General features: G+C 40.3%; 4 protein-coding genes across 6 annotated transcripts; all 4 read right to left on the bottom strand.

The window, feature by feature from the left end:
* Window positions 1-755: 755 nt before the first annotated feature.
* LOC125977114 (aminoacylase-1A) lies at window positions 756-4,815 on the bottom strand. Of its 2 annotated transcripts, none has more exons than XM_049733352.1 (15): window positions 4,666-4,815; window positions 4,378-4,515; window positions 4,152-4,216; window positions 3,894-3,998; window positions 3,715-3,809; window positions 3,526-3,602; window positions 3,357-3,446; window positions 2,639-2,695; window positions 2,477-2,550; window positions 2,350-2,399; window positions 1,949-2,093; window positions 1,810-1,878; window positions 1,656-1,735; window positions 1,275-1,335; window positions 756-1,196 (listed from the first exon to the last, which is right to left on the bottom strand). In XM_049733352.1, exons 2-15 carry the CDS (start codon window positions 4,502-4,504, stop codon window positions 1,032-1,034), a joined length of 1,260 nt encoding a protein of 419 aa, XP_049589309.1. In that variant the 5' UTR covers window positions 4,505-4,515; window positions 4,666-4,815; the 3' UTR covers window positions 756-1,031. The 2 variants fall into 2 exon arrangements, with proteins under 2 accessions (XP_049589309.1, XP_049589310.1); XM_049733353.2 differs by having other exon boundaries at window positions 4,378-4,512; window positions 4,666-4,777.
* Window positions 4,816-5,439: 624 nt separating this feature from the next.
* Window positions 5,440-8,447, bottom strand: abhd14a (abhydrolase domain containing 14A). Its single transcript, XM_049733375.2, has 5 exons — window positions 8,079-8,447; window positions 7,329-7,608; window positions 7,092-7,207; window positions 6,243-6,478; window positions 5,440-6,144 (listed from the first exon to the last, which is right to left on the bottom strand). Exons 1-5 carry the CDS (start codon window positions 8,104-8,106, stop codon window positions 5,962-5,964), a joined length of 843 nt encoding a protein of 280 aa, XP_049589332.1. The 5' UTR covers window positions 8,107-8,447; the 3' UTR covers window positions 5,440-5,961.
* A 155-nt stretch (window positions 8,448-8,602) lies between these two features.
* LOC125977111 (hyaluronidase-2) lies at window positions 8,603-12,766 on the bottom strand. 2 transcript variants are annotated; one of them, XM_049733349.2, is made up of 3 exons: window positions 12,268-12,766; window positions 10,682-11,634; window positions 8,603-10,463 (listed from the first exon to the last, which is right to left on the bottom strand). In XM_049733349.2, exons 2-3 carry the CDS (start codon window positions 11,603-11,605, stop codon window positions 9,987-9,989), a joined length of 1,401 nt encoding a protein of 466 aa, XP_049589306.1. In that variant the 5' UTR covers window positions 11,606-11,634; window positions 12,268-12,766; the 3' UTR covers window positions 8,603-9,986. The 2 variants fall into 2 exon arrangements, with proteins under 2 accessions (XP_049589306.1, XP_049589305.1); XM_049733348.2 differs by having other exon boundaries at window positions 12,369-12,763.
* Window positions 12,767-13,801: 1,035 nt separating this feature from the next.
* On the bottom strand, window positions 13,802-16,383 carry tusc2b (tumor suppressor 2, mitochondrial calcium regulator b). Its single transcript, XM_049733391.1, has 4 exons — window positions 16,227-16,383; window positions 15,396-15,624; window positions 14,635-14,755; window positions 13,802-14,559 (listed from the first exon to the last, which is right to left on the bottom strand). The coding sequence occupies exons 2-4, from the start codon at window positions 15,542-15,544 to the stop codon at window positions 14,494-14,496; spliced, it is 336 nt and encodes a 111-aa protein (XP_049589348.1). The 5' UTR covers window positions 15,545-15,624; window positions 16,227-16,383; the 3' UTR covers window positions 13,802-14,493.
* Window positions 16,384-16,451: the final 68 nt, after the last annotated feature.

Here is a 16,451-nt window from a genome sequence, read left to right as displayed (position 1 = left end):
ATATCATTAATTATCATTAATGGTCATTTGTGCATGTTTGTTTTTTTAGAAGTGCGTATGAACTGTTTGCCATTTGCTTCTCAGTTTCAAACAGGTTGGTGACCTTATTTTTATGTATTTGAGTTCAGCTTTAAGTCGCGTCCCCGATGGCTCCCCCGTGTGCTAATACAGCTGTCATGTCCTGGGGAGAGCCAAGACTAATTACTGACTGCGCAGCCTTCCTGCCAGTTTCCCTTGGAGAGACAAACGCGGTTAATTGGACGAGCTCACCAAAGGGAGCTGAACTGTGAAAATGAACTTGTGCGTCATGTAAACAGCACTGCGGATAAAATAAGTGGCAATGACATCACCAAAAAGGGTCTTGCAGCTACTAGTATCATTCATTATTAGAAATAAAATAATTCAATCATTTCTGTTTAATTAACTCTGCAATTATTGAATACATTAAAGAAAAATGTTGAATACCTATGATTTTTTTTCCATTAAAAATGTATAGTGTATAATCAATCAATAAGATTATTAATAATGGATACATTTTCTTTAAGCAATTTTTGGGACAAAATGGTTGCAACAAATTATACTCAACCTAGGAATAAAAAAAAGGGTTTACATGATGACGTACTTTACATGACATTTGCTATGAATATCAGCGATTTATTAAAGCAGATGGCTGGCTGGAGGTTAAACATTGATGCTGCAGGTCGGTGGGAAACTCGCTCTAAGTTCATGTCAGCGTGAAAAATAAAAAATGAAAATTTGCCCATGTAATCAGATATATTTATTAAATAAAATACTAGTGGTGGAAAGTTGATTCAATAAGTGTTTTTCAATTATCTGTCATTTATCTCCACATCTGTGCCAAATGAGTTTAAAACAGTCAGACAAACAAATTGCCATAGCGGATGCGTCTTTTAAGTTAAGCATATTAACTGTGAGAATGAATTAAAAAAACTATAAACCTGAGATCTAACAAAGCAATCAAGATTGCCAAGGCTTGATTTGTGGTCTATGTGATTATTCTTTGGTTATCCTTAGGCCTCATCTGGAGAGGCGGGTACATTGGCAAGAGCTGGGATGAGCTTTTTGTACACGTCGATACCTTTCAGGAAGACGCGTTCGTTCAGGAATTCGTTGTGGTCGTGCAGCAGGATGGGCGTGTGGTTCATTGGGGAGAAGCCAATGGCAGGAATCCCGACCTTAAAGACATAAAAGGGATCAGCAAAAAAATAAAATGATAAAGAACAGTCAAAGGGAGAGGGTGACTAAATACTCACAGCTCGGATAAAGCGGCTGTCTGTAGCAGCGGGAAATATCTCCTTCTGAAGAGTCCAATCCCTGCAGCGTGCCATTTTCAACACATCATGCCTTGGGTCAAACTTTACCGAGCGCATTTTTCTTGTTATGAGGTTGCCTAAATACATTGCCACCTAATCCAGACAAATGAGGGTGAAATATATGAATTTCTGTGTGTGATTTCCAGAATTAATGACAAGATAAAAGGTCTTACACAATGGGGAGCCTTAAGTAATTAGATTCCTGTGGTGCACCTTTAAATGTGCTGATCTTGCGGGAAATTAACATGAGTAATTTACAGTAATATAAATTGTGTGTGTAAAAAAGGTGAGTCAGGGGGGGGGGGTGAACATGAAACTCACATTTCTTTGCAGGCTTGACTAAAAGCACTCCACCAGGGGTCACTTTCATGTGTGGACGTAATGTTCTGGTCCATGTGTTTCTGCACAAAACAACGGCAGTCAATTGAGCTGTCATCCAGCAGCAGCCACAGCAGTAATGAATCTGAGGGCTTACCTGAGCAAAGTCATACGTGATACCATCGCCTGCTTCTTTACACCAGCCCTGGATCACTTTCTCAAACTCCTGATGTGATTTAAAAAAATTACCATGTTACAATCACAGACCTCTACCAGCATATGAAAAAAACATTTACCTGTAGATTTACTGTTGGTGGAATTCTCAGGTCAAAGCTGACATCCATTTCAGCTGGAATGACATTATAGGCCACACCCCCTTTCACCATGGTCATATTAACTGTGGTGACATCACCGAGCGTGAAACACTGGCTGGTGTTTAGCCTGGAAGTGATGAGAGATGATACGCTTAAAAAAAAAAAAAAAAAAAACATTTTGGACAATTCAAATACAGTAGTGTCTACCACCAGGGGGCAGTACAATACAGGCATAGAGACACACAAAGAAGTGTTTCACTTTGTATTGGAATATTGCCTATGTGTTGCTTCACTATTTGTATTCAAATAACCGCTGCTTCAAGATTTATAACAAGAATAGGAATAATCACACAAAAAAAAAAAAAAAAATCATCTACTCTTGCCTGTGTTTCTCTTTCTCTCTGAAAGCCAGGAAAGAGTTGATGATGCAGCGCTGTAAAAGAGATACAAATAGTCAACATTGTGCACGTCTGTTTCAAGAAACGTCAATACAAAATTCAAGACACTCACAAGCTTCTCGGCCGCCGTGTTTTCCACAAACCTCGAACCGTGACCGGGATTACCAGGACAGTGGATGGTAATCCCTGGAAAGAGGATGACGCACTGTTTTGATTTAACTTGGGCACCTTAAAACTATTCATTTTTTATTGTAAGGTTGAATTTTGTACTCACACCAGGGATTCCTTTCTCCATAAAAGACGGTGAAAGCATTACCGGGGTTGGCCAGACCTACAGAGCAGATATGGAGTAGAAACTATACTAAAGCAGCATCTACTAAAGAACCAACATAACTGAACCAAGCACTTCCTTTGGGTATCAGAACTGCTCATCTAATGACATCATATTTTCAAATTAGCTTACAATAAAGTCTGTGGATAGCGATAACAGCGAGATAATGGAAACGAGTGGGAGGCCACCGCTAAAAGTGACAACCATTTGATTTAACGATTATTACGTCACTTCAATTTAAATCGTCGTGTGACAAATGCATTCAGCTTCGCGGGAAATTGAAATTGGTTAGGCATCTTAAGGCGTGTTTTAATTGTCTCCTACAATACAAATTTCATACAGTTGTTTAATCAAGTATTTTTATAGTGTTAAAAATACAAATTGGGGTCACAGTGAGTTGCTTAATATACATTTTCTTTATACATAAGCATCTCAATCAGTAACATCTCACTGGGATCAAATTCAAAATGTGCAACTCGGGTAGATAAAAGCATGCATCAAGATGAAAGGTCATCCAGGAGAAATACGGCAGCACGTGGCGCCATGATGAAATTCAGCACCGTGGTGACACATTAACCTCGTTATTTTCAAACAAGTAACTGAGCACTCTCAGAGGGCTGAAGCTTGGGGTTGGTGTTAACTTGCCGTGTTATCCATTTACCTTCATCTAGGGCAAAGCCGATGTTTAATTTCTGGAACTCGGGATGCTTCACAAATGTTTCCATGCCTTTCTCACCACCAACTTCTTCATCTGCATGACAAAAATAAATACACATCAAAATAGGAAAGGAGATCTAAGAAATGAAATCCAATAAAAGTAGAATACTTACCAGGAACAAACATTAAGTGCACAGTCCGCACAAATTTCTGCCCCTCCGCCTTCAGCTGTCTCACAGCCTGAATGTACCTGCGCAGATGCAAACGGGAAGTCTGCAAAATGGTTGACAAGAACTAGAAGAAGAATATGATTTCTCTGTCATGTGTAGGAAGTGTTGTCCAGAATTTGTTTTTATACCCACTGAATTGACACACATTTCATGTCCTGCGAGCCGCGGCCGTAAATGTTGCCGTCTGCATCTTTGAAAGCACTGAAAGCATCGTATTTCCAATGCTCCTAGAGAAGAGAACGACAAATCGCTATGTGAATATGTCTAGAAACACTCATGAGCTTTCAAATAGATTTTCTAAAGCGCTTGACCTGGAAAACCGGAACGACATCTGTGTGGGAATTCAATAAAATTGATTTCAAGTTGGGGTTTGTCCCTTGCCAGGTCAAGATGGACACAACTTTGCCTGGACAAACCTGCAAATAGAAACAAAGTCTGCTCAAAACATTTATTCGAAGGAATTGATTGACAATCGAGGGGGAAATTACAAATAATTTAATTGGTAGATTCTATATGAACTTTAGCTGTCATTAAGTATCGCAAACTTGAGAAAGATCACAAAATCTCACCTCTATCTTCTTAATGGGCAATCCGAGTTCCCCTGCAATTCGATCAAGAAATCTCAGCGCACTATCTATGAGAAGAACAATTTATTTAAAGACAAAAATCTACATTCAAAGGTACAGTGAACGCCAATATTGACAATTTGTTCATTTCCACTGAGGGGCGCACAAACCTTTTGCGCCAGCTGTTTGACATTTCCTCCATGTCAACTAAAACAAGTTGAAAACTCACCATAGTCTGGTTCTGGGTGGACCGTCCTGAGGCGGAGGTACTCTCTGAAGAGACTAACAGAAGGTTCTTCGCCCTCGGGACATATTTGTCTACCTGCTACCCCTGGTCCGTCTTTGTCAGGTAGCATGTTGACGTCTTCTGATAACACAGACGAACAACGTGGAAGGTAACGGGCCGGTTGGTTCGAGCTAAATCTGCTAGCAGTGTATTTGACAAACTGAAGAGCGACAACTTTAAATTGACATCCCGATTGTTTTATGTTGTTTGCAAGTAAATATAAGTACATACCAGACTGTCTCACTTGTTAATTGACTACCCGGGCGCCTTTCCAGGAAATAGACGTGTTAAGACACGAGCACGCATCTAGATTTGCTTCACCTTTTATTTCAGCTGTACGGTAAAGGTAGTCGGAAAACACATTTCAAAATAAAAGCTTGATTGATTAAAAGCTAGTCAGACGTCTTGCGATCAAAGATTAATTTTGAAAAACATTTATGTGTAAGATATTTTGAATTAATTAGCACCCCGCCGCCCATAAAAATAATGGACTGTTAATGTTTGAACTGTGCACAATGTGTCTCACGGTCTTATATATGTGCTTTTATTTTGAAATATCCCAAAATCCTGCAAACGTTTTACGTAATACATAGTTCTGATGTACCGAACACTGAGAGTCTTTAGTATAACTTGCATAACACAAAACTAGTTTTGTAACAAGTCTTATTTTTTTTTTTGGGGGGGGGGGGGGGGGGCATGTTTGTAACAACCAAAACTTGTATATCCGCTGCATTGTCACACATTTTAGGTCCTGTGAATCCAGGGTCATAAATGTTGCCCTCTGCATCTCTGAAAGCAATTAATTTTATTTCCTATGCTACTGGTGAAGAAACATAAAATGTGTTTTCTGCAAGCTCGGCACCCGTCGTAAAACTATTTCATTATACTGTAATGCTCAATAACATGCCTAAAAAAGAATACCGGAGTTTCTAAGTTCATGAAAGTGTAACTTAAAAAGCAACTGATTTAGGTATCCTAAAAATAACTGTCCACACTGGCTGCAAATACTGTATATTAAATTTTATTTTATTATCAGAAACATGTTTTTCAACATGAACTTCCTTGCATTTTCCATTGTCGAGAGCATTTGTTTTGCTTTGTTTTACATTTGCACACATCTGGAATGTCTAAAATGAAGAGTGATCACTAGCTTTTCCCAGAGCACATGCATTTGCCCCGGCTACATTTTGCACAATTTACAGCAGTAATTTCTCATGTCACCTACAAAAATGGCAACACTGATGCAAACTCAATCCTTTTAGATTTTTTTGGGGCATGCAAAGAGAAATGTCACGCAACTGTACAAGTGGGGGCTTATTGCACAAATTGTTTCATGATGAAAATGAATAAATTATATATAGTCAGAAATCTGAGCTTTCTTTGCTTCTGTTTTATCCACATCATATAGCTTCTTCCTCTTGCAACAATAACGTCTTTTTTGTAATCCTATTTTGCCAAAGCAAGCTCATGCCAGGCCAAGTCAATTACCTCCTCATGTTTTCCCGTCCATCTTTGCTGCAGCACATCTCACTTCAAATTTCCGAGAAATTCGATCAGCCCTTGGTGAAATTCTCTCGGTTTGTCCATGTAGCACGCGTGGCGAGCTTCATCCAGTTTGAGCACAGTGTGATGAGGAAGTTGGGCAAGGTTTTTATGAGACTGGGCGCCCAGATTAGTGTCAAGGGCCCCGAACACAATCAGGGTAGGTGTCTGGAGAGTACATTACAAAGTCAAAATATGTCAAAAATTATTATCCATATTACGGCAGAATATCGAATGAGATCCCATTAGATTATTGTGTTGCTCACCTGGATATTCTGATACTGTTGTGGCGTGTAACTTCGAGTACCGACAGGCGCTATGGGAACAAAGCCTCGCAGCTGTCCGCTGTTCTTCATGAGGAATGGGATGGAGTAATGGCCGCTCATGGAAGGACTCACAAGCACCGCCGCCCTCACACCCAGTGATTCCATGAACCTGGAGAGCAGGTCTACTCGACTTTGATCGGTCTTGAGGGTCTCAGAGTCGGGCGACTTGCCATACCCTGACAAAAAGGTATTAAAGAAAGATTACAGACATACAGGTAGGACTTATAAGTGAAATTGAGTGTGAGCATTGTCGTCTTATTTTGAACCACAAGAGGGCGCACTGCAAATTGCTGAGCCAATATATTTATAGTCATACCACTGTTACGTTACTGCTCGGGTATGACTGTACAATAATAGTGACAATTACACATATTAAAAAAAACTGCTGCAATGCTGTTTTACGGGAATGTGTGGTGTCAGTAACAACTCAACTGAATTCAGCGTGGACAGAACAATTATCTCAACACTTGACTATTGTATTATTACTAGGGTTGAGCAAGCCAGCCTTATTTCAAAGTACATGCAACCTTTTACCCGACTAGTTACTAAAAATTAGAAAATAGAAAAGAAGTATGCCATTATTTTTTATTTCAAGTTTTATCATCTTAAGGAAAATTAGTATCTATATTGGGATGTGCAGGTCTTTAAAATTTTGACAGTTTTGAGGGAAGATGTTATGCATCTTGAGAGGGATCTGTACTTAGTTTCGGTGACTACTCAAGAATGGAGTGCTTGTACTGGTTTCAGTCAGAAAAAAGTGGTATCAAACATCCCTAATTATTTCTGTACCTGGCAGGTCCATGGCTAAAGCCTGATATCCATTAGTAGCAAGAAGGGCCATGGTACCAAGTTCTTCCCATGTTTTTGATGTGAAGGCCTGGCCATGCAAAAGTACCACTTGTAACCTGCAATCAGACATGACACTGTATCTATCATCTGGGACTCCACTAGACTTTAATAATTCAAGTTTAGATGATTTAAAGAACCGTTGCTAGATGTTAGTCAGCTGTGCAATCGTGAGCTCACCTGGGCAGTATCTGTCGTCCAGCTCCGTCGATGGGCAAAGCTTCACGGAAAAAGAGTGGCGGGTCACCAGGCAGATGTCCTGTGCGAACCGACACGTTGACGTTGGGAAGTGGCGGTGGGGATGTGGCCAAGAGCCCGAATCTTTGTGCGTTGAGGGATGGCTCCATGTTGCCTTGACGTATGGAGGGCAGTAGCAGGTACAGTAATAAGGTGGCCAACAACACCATGCCCAGGATCACCATACGATTGCGCAGGAACATCATTTTAGAGTTTGAACGACCTGGAAAGTGGTGGGAATTCCATACAGATATGTCTTATTCATATCAAAAGTATGAAACGTGTCATAACTCCAAAACAAATATATGAATTGGGAAGGAAATGAATGCTGTTACCTATGACATATTTAGGACAATGCTAACATCCAGGAATTACTGGCAATTATTTCAGACCACAGAAACCAATTCCGATATAAAAATAAATGTATGTTATTTTTAAAATACTATCAATAGATATGGTTGTAGTTTGCACTATAACCGCATCTACTGGTTAAAAGGCAAAATAGTAAGTCCCAAAATGATGCAGTGTATTTCGACACCACTGAAAAATACAACAATAATGATAATTATATTGTGAAATACATTAACCCATCCCGATTTCAGATGAATGGCAGCTAACGTTACATCAGCTAAGTATGCTATGCGTCTCAATGGGATGTTGAAGATTAATTAGTAGAACCTCAATCAAACATACCGAAACAAGGGAAGACACTGCAGGACATTCATTGACGAAAAAACAATGTTGTCTTCTTTGCCGTCATGTCTCCCGAATCAAACTTGTAGGGTGAATTTAAGCTGTTTTTAGTCCGGAGTATTGACGTTGGTTAGCAATGTGAAGACCTCTAAATAAGCATTAATGCCAGCTAGCCGATATTCGACGTGAGCTTCGTAATGTACGTGCGTATTAGTTTGTTTTGTAAAAGAACGATGAAAAACATTTGCATTAACTGCTGTCATATACACACGATGACTAACGTAAAACTGCTCTATATTAATTATATTCCGTGGTGTTAGATAAATATTCTTTAACGCTTTGTTTCTGGACGAACTATATTACGTGCTGGACATAACAACCGGCTGAGTGAGACACGTCATTTCCTGTAGATATTGCACAAACGTAAAATAAATAAATAATTAAATGGTTGGGGGAAAAATTATTTTGTTCAGAAAATAATATGCGCAGAAGTACGCAGAGTTAAGAAAGGAATACTGCACAAGTCACATTCAGATGCGTTTTAATGAAAAAAAAAAGATCAAATGAGAACATTAAATACTGAATTAAAAACATGTAATCAAGCCTGTTTTTTTTTCTGGTTTGGTTTCAAACTATGACATCAATGTATGTGAGGAAAATACAACTTGCAAACACTCCCCAAAAACAATGTAAATACTAAATGAAAAGACCATACACAATGCACTGTTTGTCGTCCCTGTACAAACTTTCCGCAGCAGCCTCTTGTTCAACAGAAAATGTGTTAAAGTGCAGTATTCCATAATGTTTCCAGAAATCATTGTAAACATTTTGTTCCATAATAGCATTTGAGATATTCCTTTCGCTCCTAACGCATTTAGGTGACTAAAGACTCTTTGCCCATTGACATCACGAATAAATCCAGAACCTATATCTATATATATCTATATCTATCTATATATATCTATATATAGATAGATATATATTTATCATTGAAAAGCTTCATAACCTTTACTTTTCCTTTACTCGTACAACTTTCCTCTGAAAAACTGAAAGGCATTTGGACTGGTACAAGACACTGTAAACCGATACAAGGCTGAGATGAACACTGCATTAAAAACTCGAATGGCATCTGTAAACAAACAAACTCGACTGCAACATCACACTTCTCAAATATAACAGTTCAGGCCCAGCCACATTATTTTATATTATTAATAAAAAGCACGTACAGCCATGTCATGGTCAAGCATTTGTTTTCTTCCCACCAAACAAAGGTAGAAATAAAGATTTTTTTTTTTTTTGAGAACTATCACTCATGTTGACTATCAGGAAAATAAGTTGGAGGTGAAAAGATTGCGGGGTGGGGGCTGCGGAATGGGAGGGAGTGTCATGTTACCATAAGGGACAAAATGATAATGCAGATGTGTTCTCTGAAATGTTGAAAATATTCTATGCTGCATAGTATGATTTGTAATAATTCGGCACCTTCTGGCATAATAAATTGTTTTAGACAAAGTCAAAGTGATTAAGCAACAAATTGAAATGTACTGTAGAAAAAAAGACACTGCGGTCGAGACAGAAAGTATGTATCACCATCTGGAGGTCAAGGACAGCATGGTGCATGCGGCCTGAGAGAAATGTATGAATTTCAAACAACGTTATGAGCATTTGGCTGTAGAATGTGGTCGAGCATTTGGAGAGCTTCTCGTGAAGCTTGACTCACACTCGCATTATTCTGTTAGAAAGATGCTCGGGAGGGGAAATGAGAAATAAGACCACATTTGGAAAATCTGGCTCATGTACAAGATAAGTCATCGGCGAGTGATTCAGCAGTATTTGTATTGTTCAAGAACTTGGAGTGAGTTCATGTCAAACAGCCCAACTAGAATCATTTGAAGTTGCTTCTTTTCCTCACTGTAACAGAATGAGGAGTCCAAGCGGGAGTAAAATGCAAAGCGGCCATATTCCGAGAACAGAGGGGGCTTTATTCTGCCCTTTGGCTCTCAGAGCACAGGCTTCCCCCTGGTAACCAGTGTAGCACTGGCACTGGAAGTGTTGACGGAAAAGAGCCAGCTCGGCCTGACCGGGCTTTCCGCTCACCTTCAGGCGGCCGTTCTGCCGAGTGATGCTGTGCGTGGACGGGCTGAGGTGCAAGTACGTGTCGTCGTCGGGCTGACTGCGCAGGCATCGGCCGTGCAGGTTGCAGCGTGTGCGACTGCATTCTTCGGCCGCCGTGGACACGTTGAGCAGGTAGTGGCCCAACGCGCCGTTCAGATAATTTTCAAGGGCCCGGCAGCCGCTCTCGCTCGAGTAGGACGAGTCTCCCCAGAAGATGACTCCTGCCGCTCCCAGTGCAACGCTCTCACCGATGGTGGACACCAGATCTGTCTGTCAAATGCAGCCACACGCAGGTCATACATTGGGCGCTTGACAGCTACGAACCTCAAACCTGGCACGACTAAAAACACCGGAATCTCAAATGCCCTCCAGGTTGCGCAAAATCTACTCGCTCACTTACATAAACACTTATGGACAAAGTAACAAAGATTTGATGGCGCCGCACCCTTTAGCACTTGTGACTGTGATGTAACAAGACTCCAACTGACCTCAGTGAGGAGCTCCATCTGATTGATGTACGTGGGGCGGGTGTAGACGAAAACCGGGCGTGCCAATCCGTCCCCAACAGATGCCAGGCGCATGGCCTCCTTCACCCTGTTGCGCACAAAAAGGCGCCCATAACGTGTGGAGCGCAGCACGTCCCCCATGTATATGGAAGGGAAGAGCGCCGTGCACTCCATCCACAGCCAGTTGAGCTTGTCGTTCCGGGCCATTTCCACGTCGGGGCAGCGACCCGTGTAGCCCGTCAGACCATTCCTGTAGTCATGATTGTAGCAATCCGGGAACAAGTAGAAGCCCCACACTTGATTGGGCCTCAAATTCTTTGCAAGTTTCAGCGTCTCCAGCATGAATTTACGAGCCGAAAGCTCAAACTCCTGCCAGGCCACTTTTGTAGCTTGCGCCTGGCTCCATGTTGGGTTCTTCTCCAGAACCATTTCCTGCGATTTACGTCGATAGATGTCTTTAGATTCCCAATTCCTGATCCACAGCGGGCGCCACTCTTCCCAGTCGATAACAGCCAAACCTTTGGCCTCTGGTTCCCGGATGTATTTCAGCACACCTTCTGGCATCTTTTCATAGTGTTCAACCAGGCTGGCAAGCTGCGGAAGGCCATTGTTAACCGCAGTGCCATCATGATCGTAATAAGGGTAAAGGCCGAGGCGCTCCTTGTAGAATATGGTCAGGTTTTGTCGGACAAAGCCCTCGTTGGGCGAGGCCACAATGTCAAACTGGTCCAAGGGTAAAGTGACACCGTGCCTCGGGAAACAGTCCTGAGTGGCAGCATTCCAAACCTGGAGAACTGGTGTCTGGGAATATAAAGGCCATCTTGTTTGCTTAGCGTGTGTTGCGCATACACCCGTCCATGTTGCTGTCACGGTCACGATCACGTAATTCAGCCAGAGAGCCTCCATGGCCAACCCTCACCTTTTCTCCTGTGACTCTGCCAAAATGAACATATAGAACAAATATTCCTTTTGTAAAGAGCTAATTCCACAGCGGACCCATTTTTTGCCATTTGACAAATTCAGCTACTCTCTTTTTTTTTTTTTTATTGAAGAAAAATCTCACCCATTTGCATTTCAAGTAAAAATATTTTAAATTTAAATTACAATTGTGGTAAATCTATTTATAGTTTGTAAGTGCTTGAAAGGCTTTGAGCCTCTGTGGTATATGTATGGTTTACTTTAAATTATTTATAGACAGTTTTAATCGCATTTAAGGGATCAAGTATTCGCGGATTTTAGCTAAATATGGTCGGGGTTGGTTCCTATTTCCCATGAATACCGGGGTAGTTGTTTCTTGATTTTTAATAAGTGCTGCGTTGACAGAGTATTTCATACGATTATGAAGCCGTAAAATCAATTAAATCCAATATGAAGATAAAATTATCTTGTATAAATTAATAGAAGATACCGTAATTTTACGAAAGTACTAAACGTTAGTCATCAGTAGTACATGAACGCATCATTTGCATTTTCGAAACAAGCTGTGATTTAACATCTAAATATCTTTCACTATCCTTATCTTTACAATGAATATTTATTTTGATAGCTTTAGTTTTAAATGGACTGACCACCGGATTTAGTTCCGAGCGCGATCTTCCAAATGTGCTGAGTTAGCTCAACGCGGACGTCCTCTTTTCCCGTCAGATCTGTTCAAGTTCCTTCTACTCACCGATGGATAAATGACTTTTCCACGGGCTTGCCATGAGAAATATGAACGTCATAATTCTTCAGTGCATGCTGATCATAATAAAGGGAGGGGGTGGAGAGTCAAACTTTGGATCCTGAGAAAGAGACCGCAGCAGGAAAGCTGACGGGAACTACATTGTTCATTAACAGACGAAATTTTCGATCTCCAAACTTGTAGGGGTGCAACAAGTAGAATTAAATTGATAAAAGTATAATTTCATCTCAATTTCAGACTATAAATCGTTAGTTTTGATAATTGAAAAATACTTTCCGCTAAAATGTCATTTTCGACTCAGATAAATCAATATTTTGTCAATTAGTCATAACGCCATGAGAAGAGGTTACCCCCTTACGATAAAGTCAATCGTTGGTTCCTCAATCGCCGGTGTCCATTGAGTAACCAGAAACAGCTTCCGGTGACGGATGCAAACTAGCAGATGTTGAATGGTTCCTACTAGCGAATTTTGTTATTTCGTTTAAACATGATTTTCTGTCAGAAATGAAAGGTTATATATAGCAAATTATGTACGTATATTAAACAGCACATAAATCAATGTATGGTTTAAGATTAATTCACATTTTTGAAGGCATGTCATAAAACTATATGCCTTTTGATTGATAAAACAGAAATACTGTTGCATAAATAAAAAAAATATGATTATATAAAAACATATCTTACCTCTGAGTCTTAAAAATCAGGATAATAGCAATAGCTTTTAGTGGTTCTTTGAGGGTTTTCTTCAAATGTATTAAATGTAAGCAACTCCACCGAAGAGATGAAATGAGTAGAATTGCACCTTTGGCTCTTTACATATGCATTAGACTCCTCCTCTGACTGACTTGAGTCTGCAGACTATGAACTTTGAAACTATGAAAGTTTATAGCGTACAATTGCCAGTTTTAATTATATAATTGTCACTGGATGACTGGATGATCATTAAAGTATTACAAACATAATCACAGTTCAGTAATGGTACTTATGCAGAACATTGCCACGAGATAAGAAGTCACAAATAATTCAGAATCGTTTTGAAAATGCAATTAAATGGGGTTTGATTTCAGCACTGTCCTATTCATCTCTTTATCCTTTAAAGACAACAATATTGAGGGGATTTGCAGAAGGCATTTTCCCAGGCAAACATTAATGACCTTCACAGATCTCTTCCTCCTTAAGTACCACTCAACCCTGCCCTCAAGAAAATTGCTTGACTTTACAATTTCCTTTGGAGGTGGATCAGGTCAAAACATTAGATTTTGTTACAGTTCAATTTAATGTTGTTTATGGTCAAATAGCTCAATTTAGACACGGACAAGTTGCATGGGAATTTTTGCTAAATTTCTTTCGATATGATCCATTTGAACTGAATGTCCTGAAAACTGCATTAAACAATTTTTGTGTAAGAAGAAAGGCCAAAACACAATGAGGCATTTTAATGTGTATTTAAAATGAAGAAAAATGTTATAATAAATTAAAAGTGAAATATCGTATGCAGAAGCAGCAAAGCACAGATCGGGTCTCGAGGCGGACGTCTCTACTCCTGTTGTAACTCCTATGTGACATCACGCCAAAATCATTGAAGCATTTCAATTTAATTGGAGGGCAACTGATTGTCAACTCTCTCTGTTATTACAAGCAATCATCTGATCCTTTCCCCATGCATTGCAAAGTTGAAATGAAAAAGAAAAAATGAACAATGCTTAAGTGTGCAACTACTTTACTTCTGTAGGTAATACCACGTGAGGGGAGGACTCTGTAATAATCCCCTTAAAAAGTTCCATACCTGAAAATAATCTGCAGCAATCAATTCAGGAGTCCAACCTATCCCATGTCTGCAACAACACACTTAGCGTACATGCATACACACACAAACCATGTAAACCGAGTTCTAACTTGCCACCATCTCTCCCATAGGTGATCTATAAAGCGTCGCTAGCAACAGATCACATGCAGAGGCTCGGCCCACATGACATCATCTTGACCACAGACGCACTTTAAATACATCAAGAGATGTGTAGTGTGTTAGCGGAAAATTTCTGGTCTCCTGGTTGCAGGGAGTGGGTGGAAACCACGGGACGGCGCTGACACAGCGTGTTTGTCTTGGACATCTTCAGACTTCACAAAGGACGACAGGGAAATCTACATGGATGCACGGGAAGTCCAGCTTTATCATTCCCTGCAAGAGACAAAGAGTGAGTGTGTGTAATCTTTACGTAGAGCAAACTACTTGTGCTAATTTCAATCTTCTCACCTGAGGTGTCAAGTTTTTGTGAATCCTCTTCAGCTTGGCTTTTTTACGCCCATTTTTGGTCACAATAGTCTCTTCATAGAACTCGTGGGCCAGGTCGCCATCTTCGTCCAAGAACAGAGAGCTGTAGCGAGCGAGAGAGAAGCAAGAGCAAACCTTTCGTGAAGTTCCGAGGAGCACTAAATTGAGAAGATTCAAAGGCTTTAGGTGTGTTTATCATTCGTATGGGGTGCAGCTTTCCTTGTTCAACCCCTGGACAGCCTGAGCAAGCAAGATAATCCTCATGAGCACAAGATCAGGGTAGCTGGGGGTCCGAAGCTTTTCTTACTATTATTAAAAATATATAGCCATGTAAAGTGGGAGTGGGACCCACAAACTCCGAGAAGGCTTTAAGACGTCATTAACTAGCTAGTTAATTTGCTTTTTAGAGAAAATGAAGCTTCAAATTTGTGTTATGAACCAGTTGTATTTTTTGACTTCTCTAGATGGCACTGTTGGATTAAATAAAGGGGTTTAAGAAATGGCATGTGAATTTATGCTAAACAAAGACTGCCATCTGGAGGAGTTAAAAAAATACTACAACTGGTTAGTGAAACAAATTTCAAACATCATTTCTCATCACTACCATTATCCTCATCTATATGTTCATGTGGGTAATTGTGAACGCAGTCAGCAGACAAGAACATCAAGCTGCTCCTAGATGGTCTCATAATTTTGAGCTTTAACATGCTTATTTCTTACAATGGTGCCCAGGAGTGCCTTACCTTCGCCTGGTAAACACAAATGGAGTTGCGCTTGGGAAACTTCGAGTTCTTGCCAGTGACTGTTCATTTGCATCTTTGGCTTGGTCATCAGCACTGGCTGAACCAGAGAAAGGCCAAAATCCTTTGCCTTTGGAGCCGCTGCCACCCATCTTCAGCTGCAGCACATAATTTACTTGGGCGTCGCTCTTATCAGTTGAATATGACACCTCTGGATGTGATACCTGGGAAACTAACAAATCCAAGAGAGGTTTTGATCATTGACTTGACAACTCAGCTGCATACATCTGATCCTGAAATTGTCATTTTATCATTCATAGGTGGGACATTATAGAGAACAAGGCAATGCTAACCATAATATGTTAAAATACAAAATCATGATTGATGTCGAGTATTTGAGTGTTTGCTTGGAGTCTTTAATTTGAAATTCTCAAATACTGTCTATGGCAGGGCCCTTAGCTACTAAGGTACTATCATAACTAAAACGGGCATCCATTGGACGTAAAAAAATAAATAAAGTCCTCTTGCATTTATGTTTAAAAAAAAAGACCCTAGAATAATTGAACCACGTGGGTGTGACCCGAAAACCACAAAAACATTAGTCATAAGATAAACAGGCTATCTCGGCATGACTAGAAATACTATTATAAATACTAAGACTATTGATAACATAATTATACCACACGTTCGTACTTTCTGACACGACCGCACAACTAGTTATACCGTATGACATTTAGCTCAGGTCAGACTGGCACATTAGGCAGAATGACGCTGTCAAAAGCTACGTTTTAGAATAGATGACAGCAGTGGAATTCAGCTTTCTGGACAACATACCGAGCGTGGCTCTTGATCGTTTCCGAAAAAAATGATGTTTTTCCTAACAAACTCGAGCTAACAGCGCACTTAATTTGGGTGTATTGTGCTGGACCTAGCAAGAGTAGTTGCTAGCGTGAAAACCCATCGAAAGTTCTTATTCGCTCTGAGTCTGAACTGGTGAAGGCGCATCAGGGAAACGTAGCGCCCCCTGTAAAACAAGGGTCGAACTGCACAATGTACCAT

Source organism: Syngnathus scovelli, chromosome 11 (genome assembly GCF_024217435.2).
Source record: "Syngnathus scovelli strain Florida chromosome 11, RoL_Ssco_1.2, whole genome shotgun sequence".
Classification (NCBI taxonomy): domain Eukaryota; kingdom Metazoa; phylum Chordata; class Actinopteri; order Syngnathiformes; family Syngnathidae; genus Syngnathus; species Syngnathus scovelli.
This window is presented reverse-complemented; position numbering and strand designations above follow the sequence as displayed.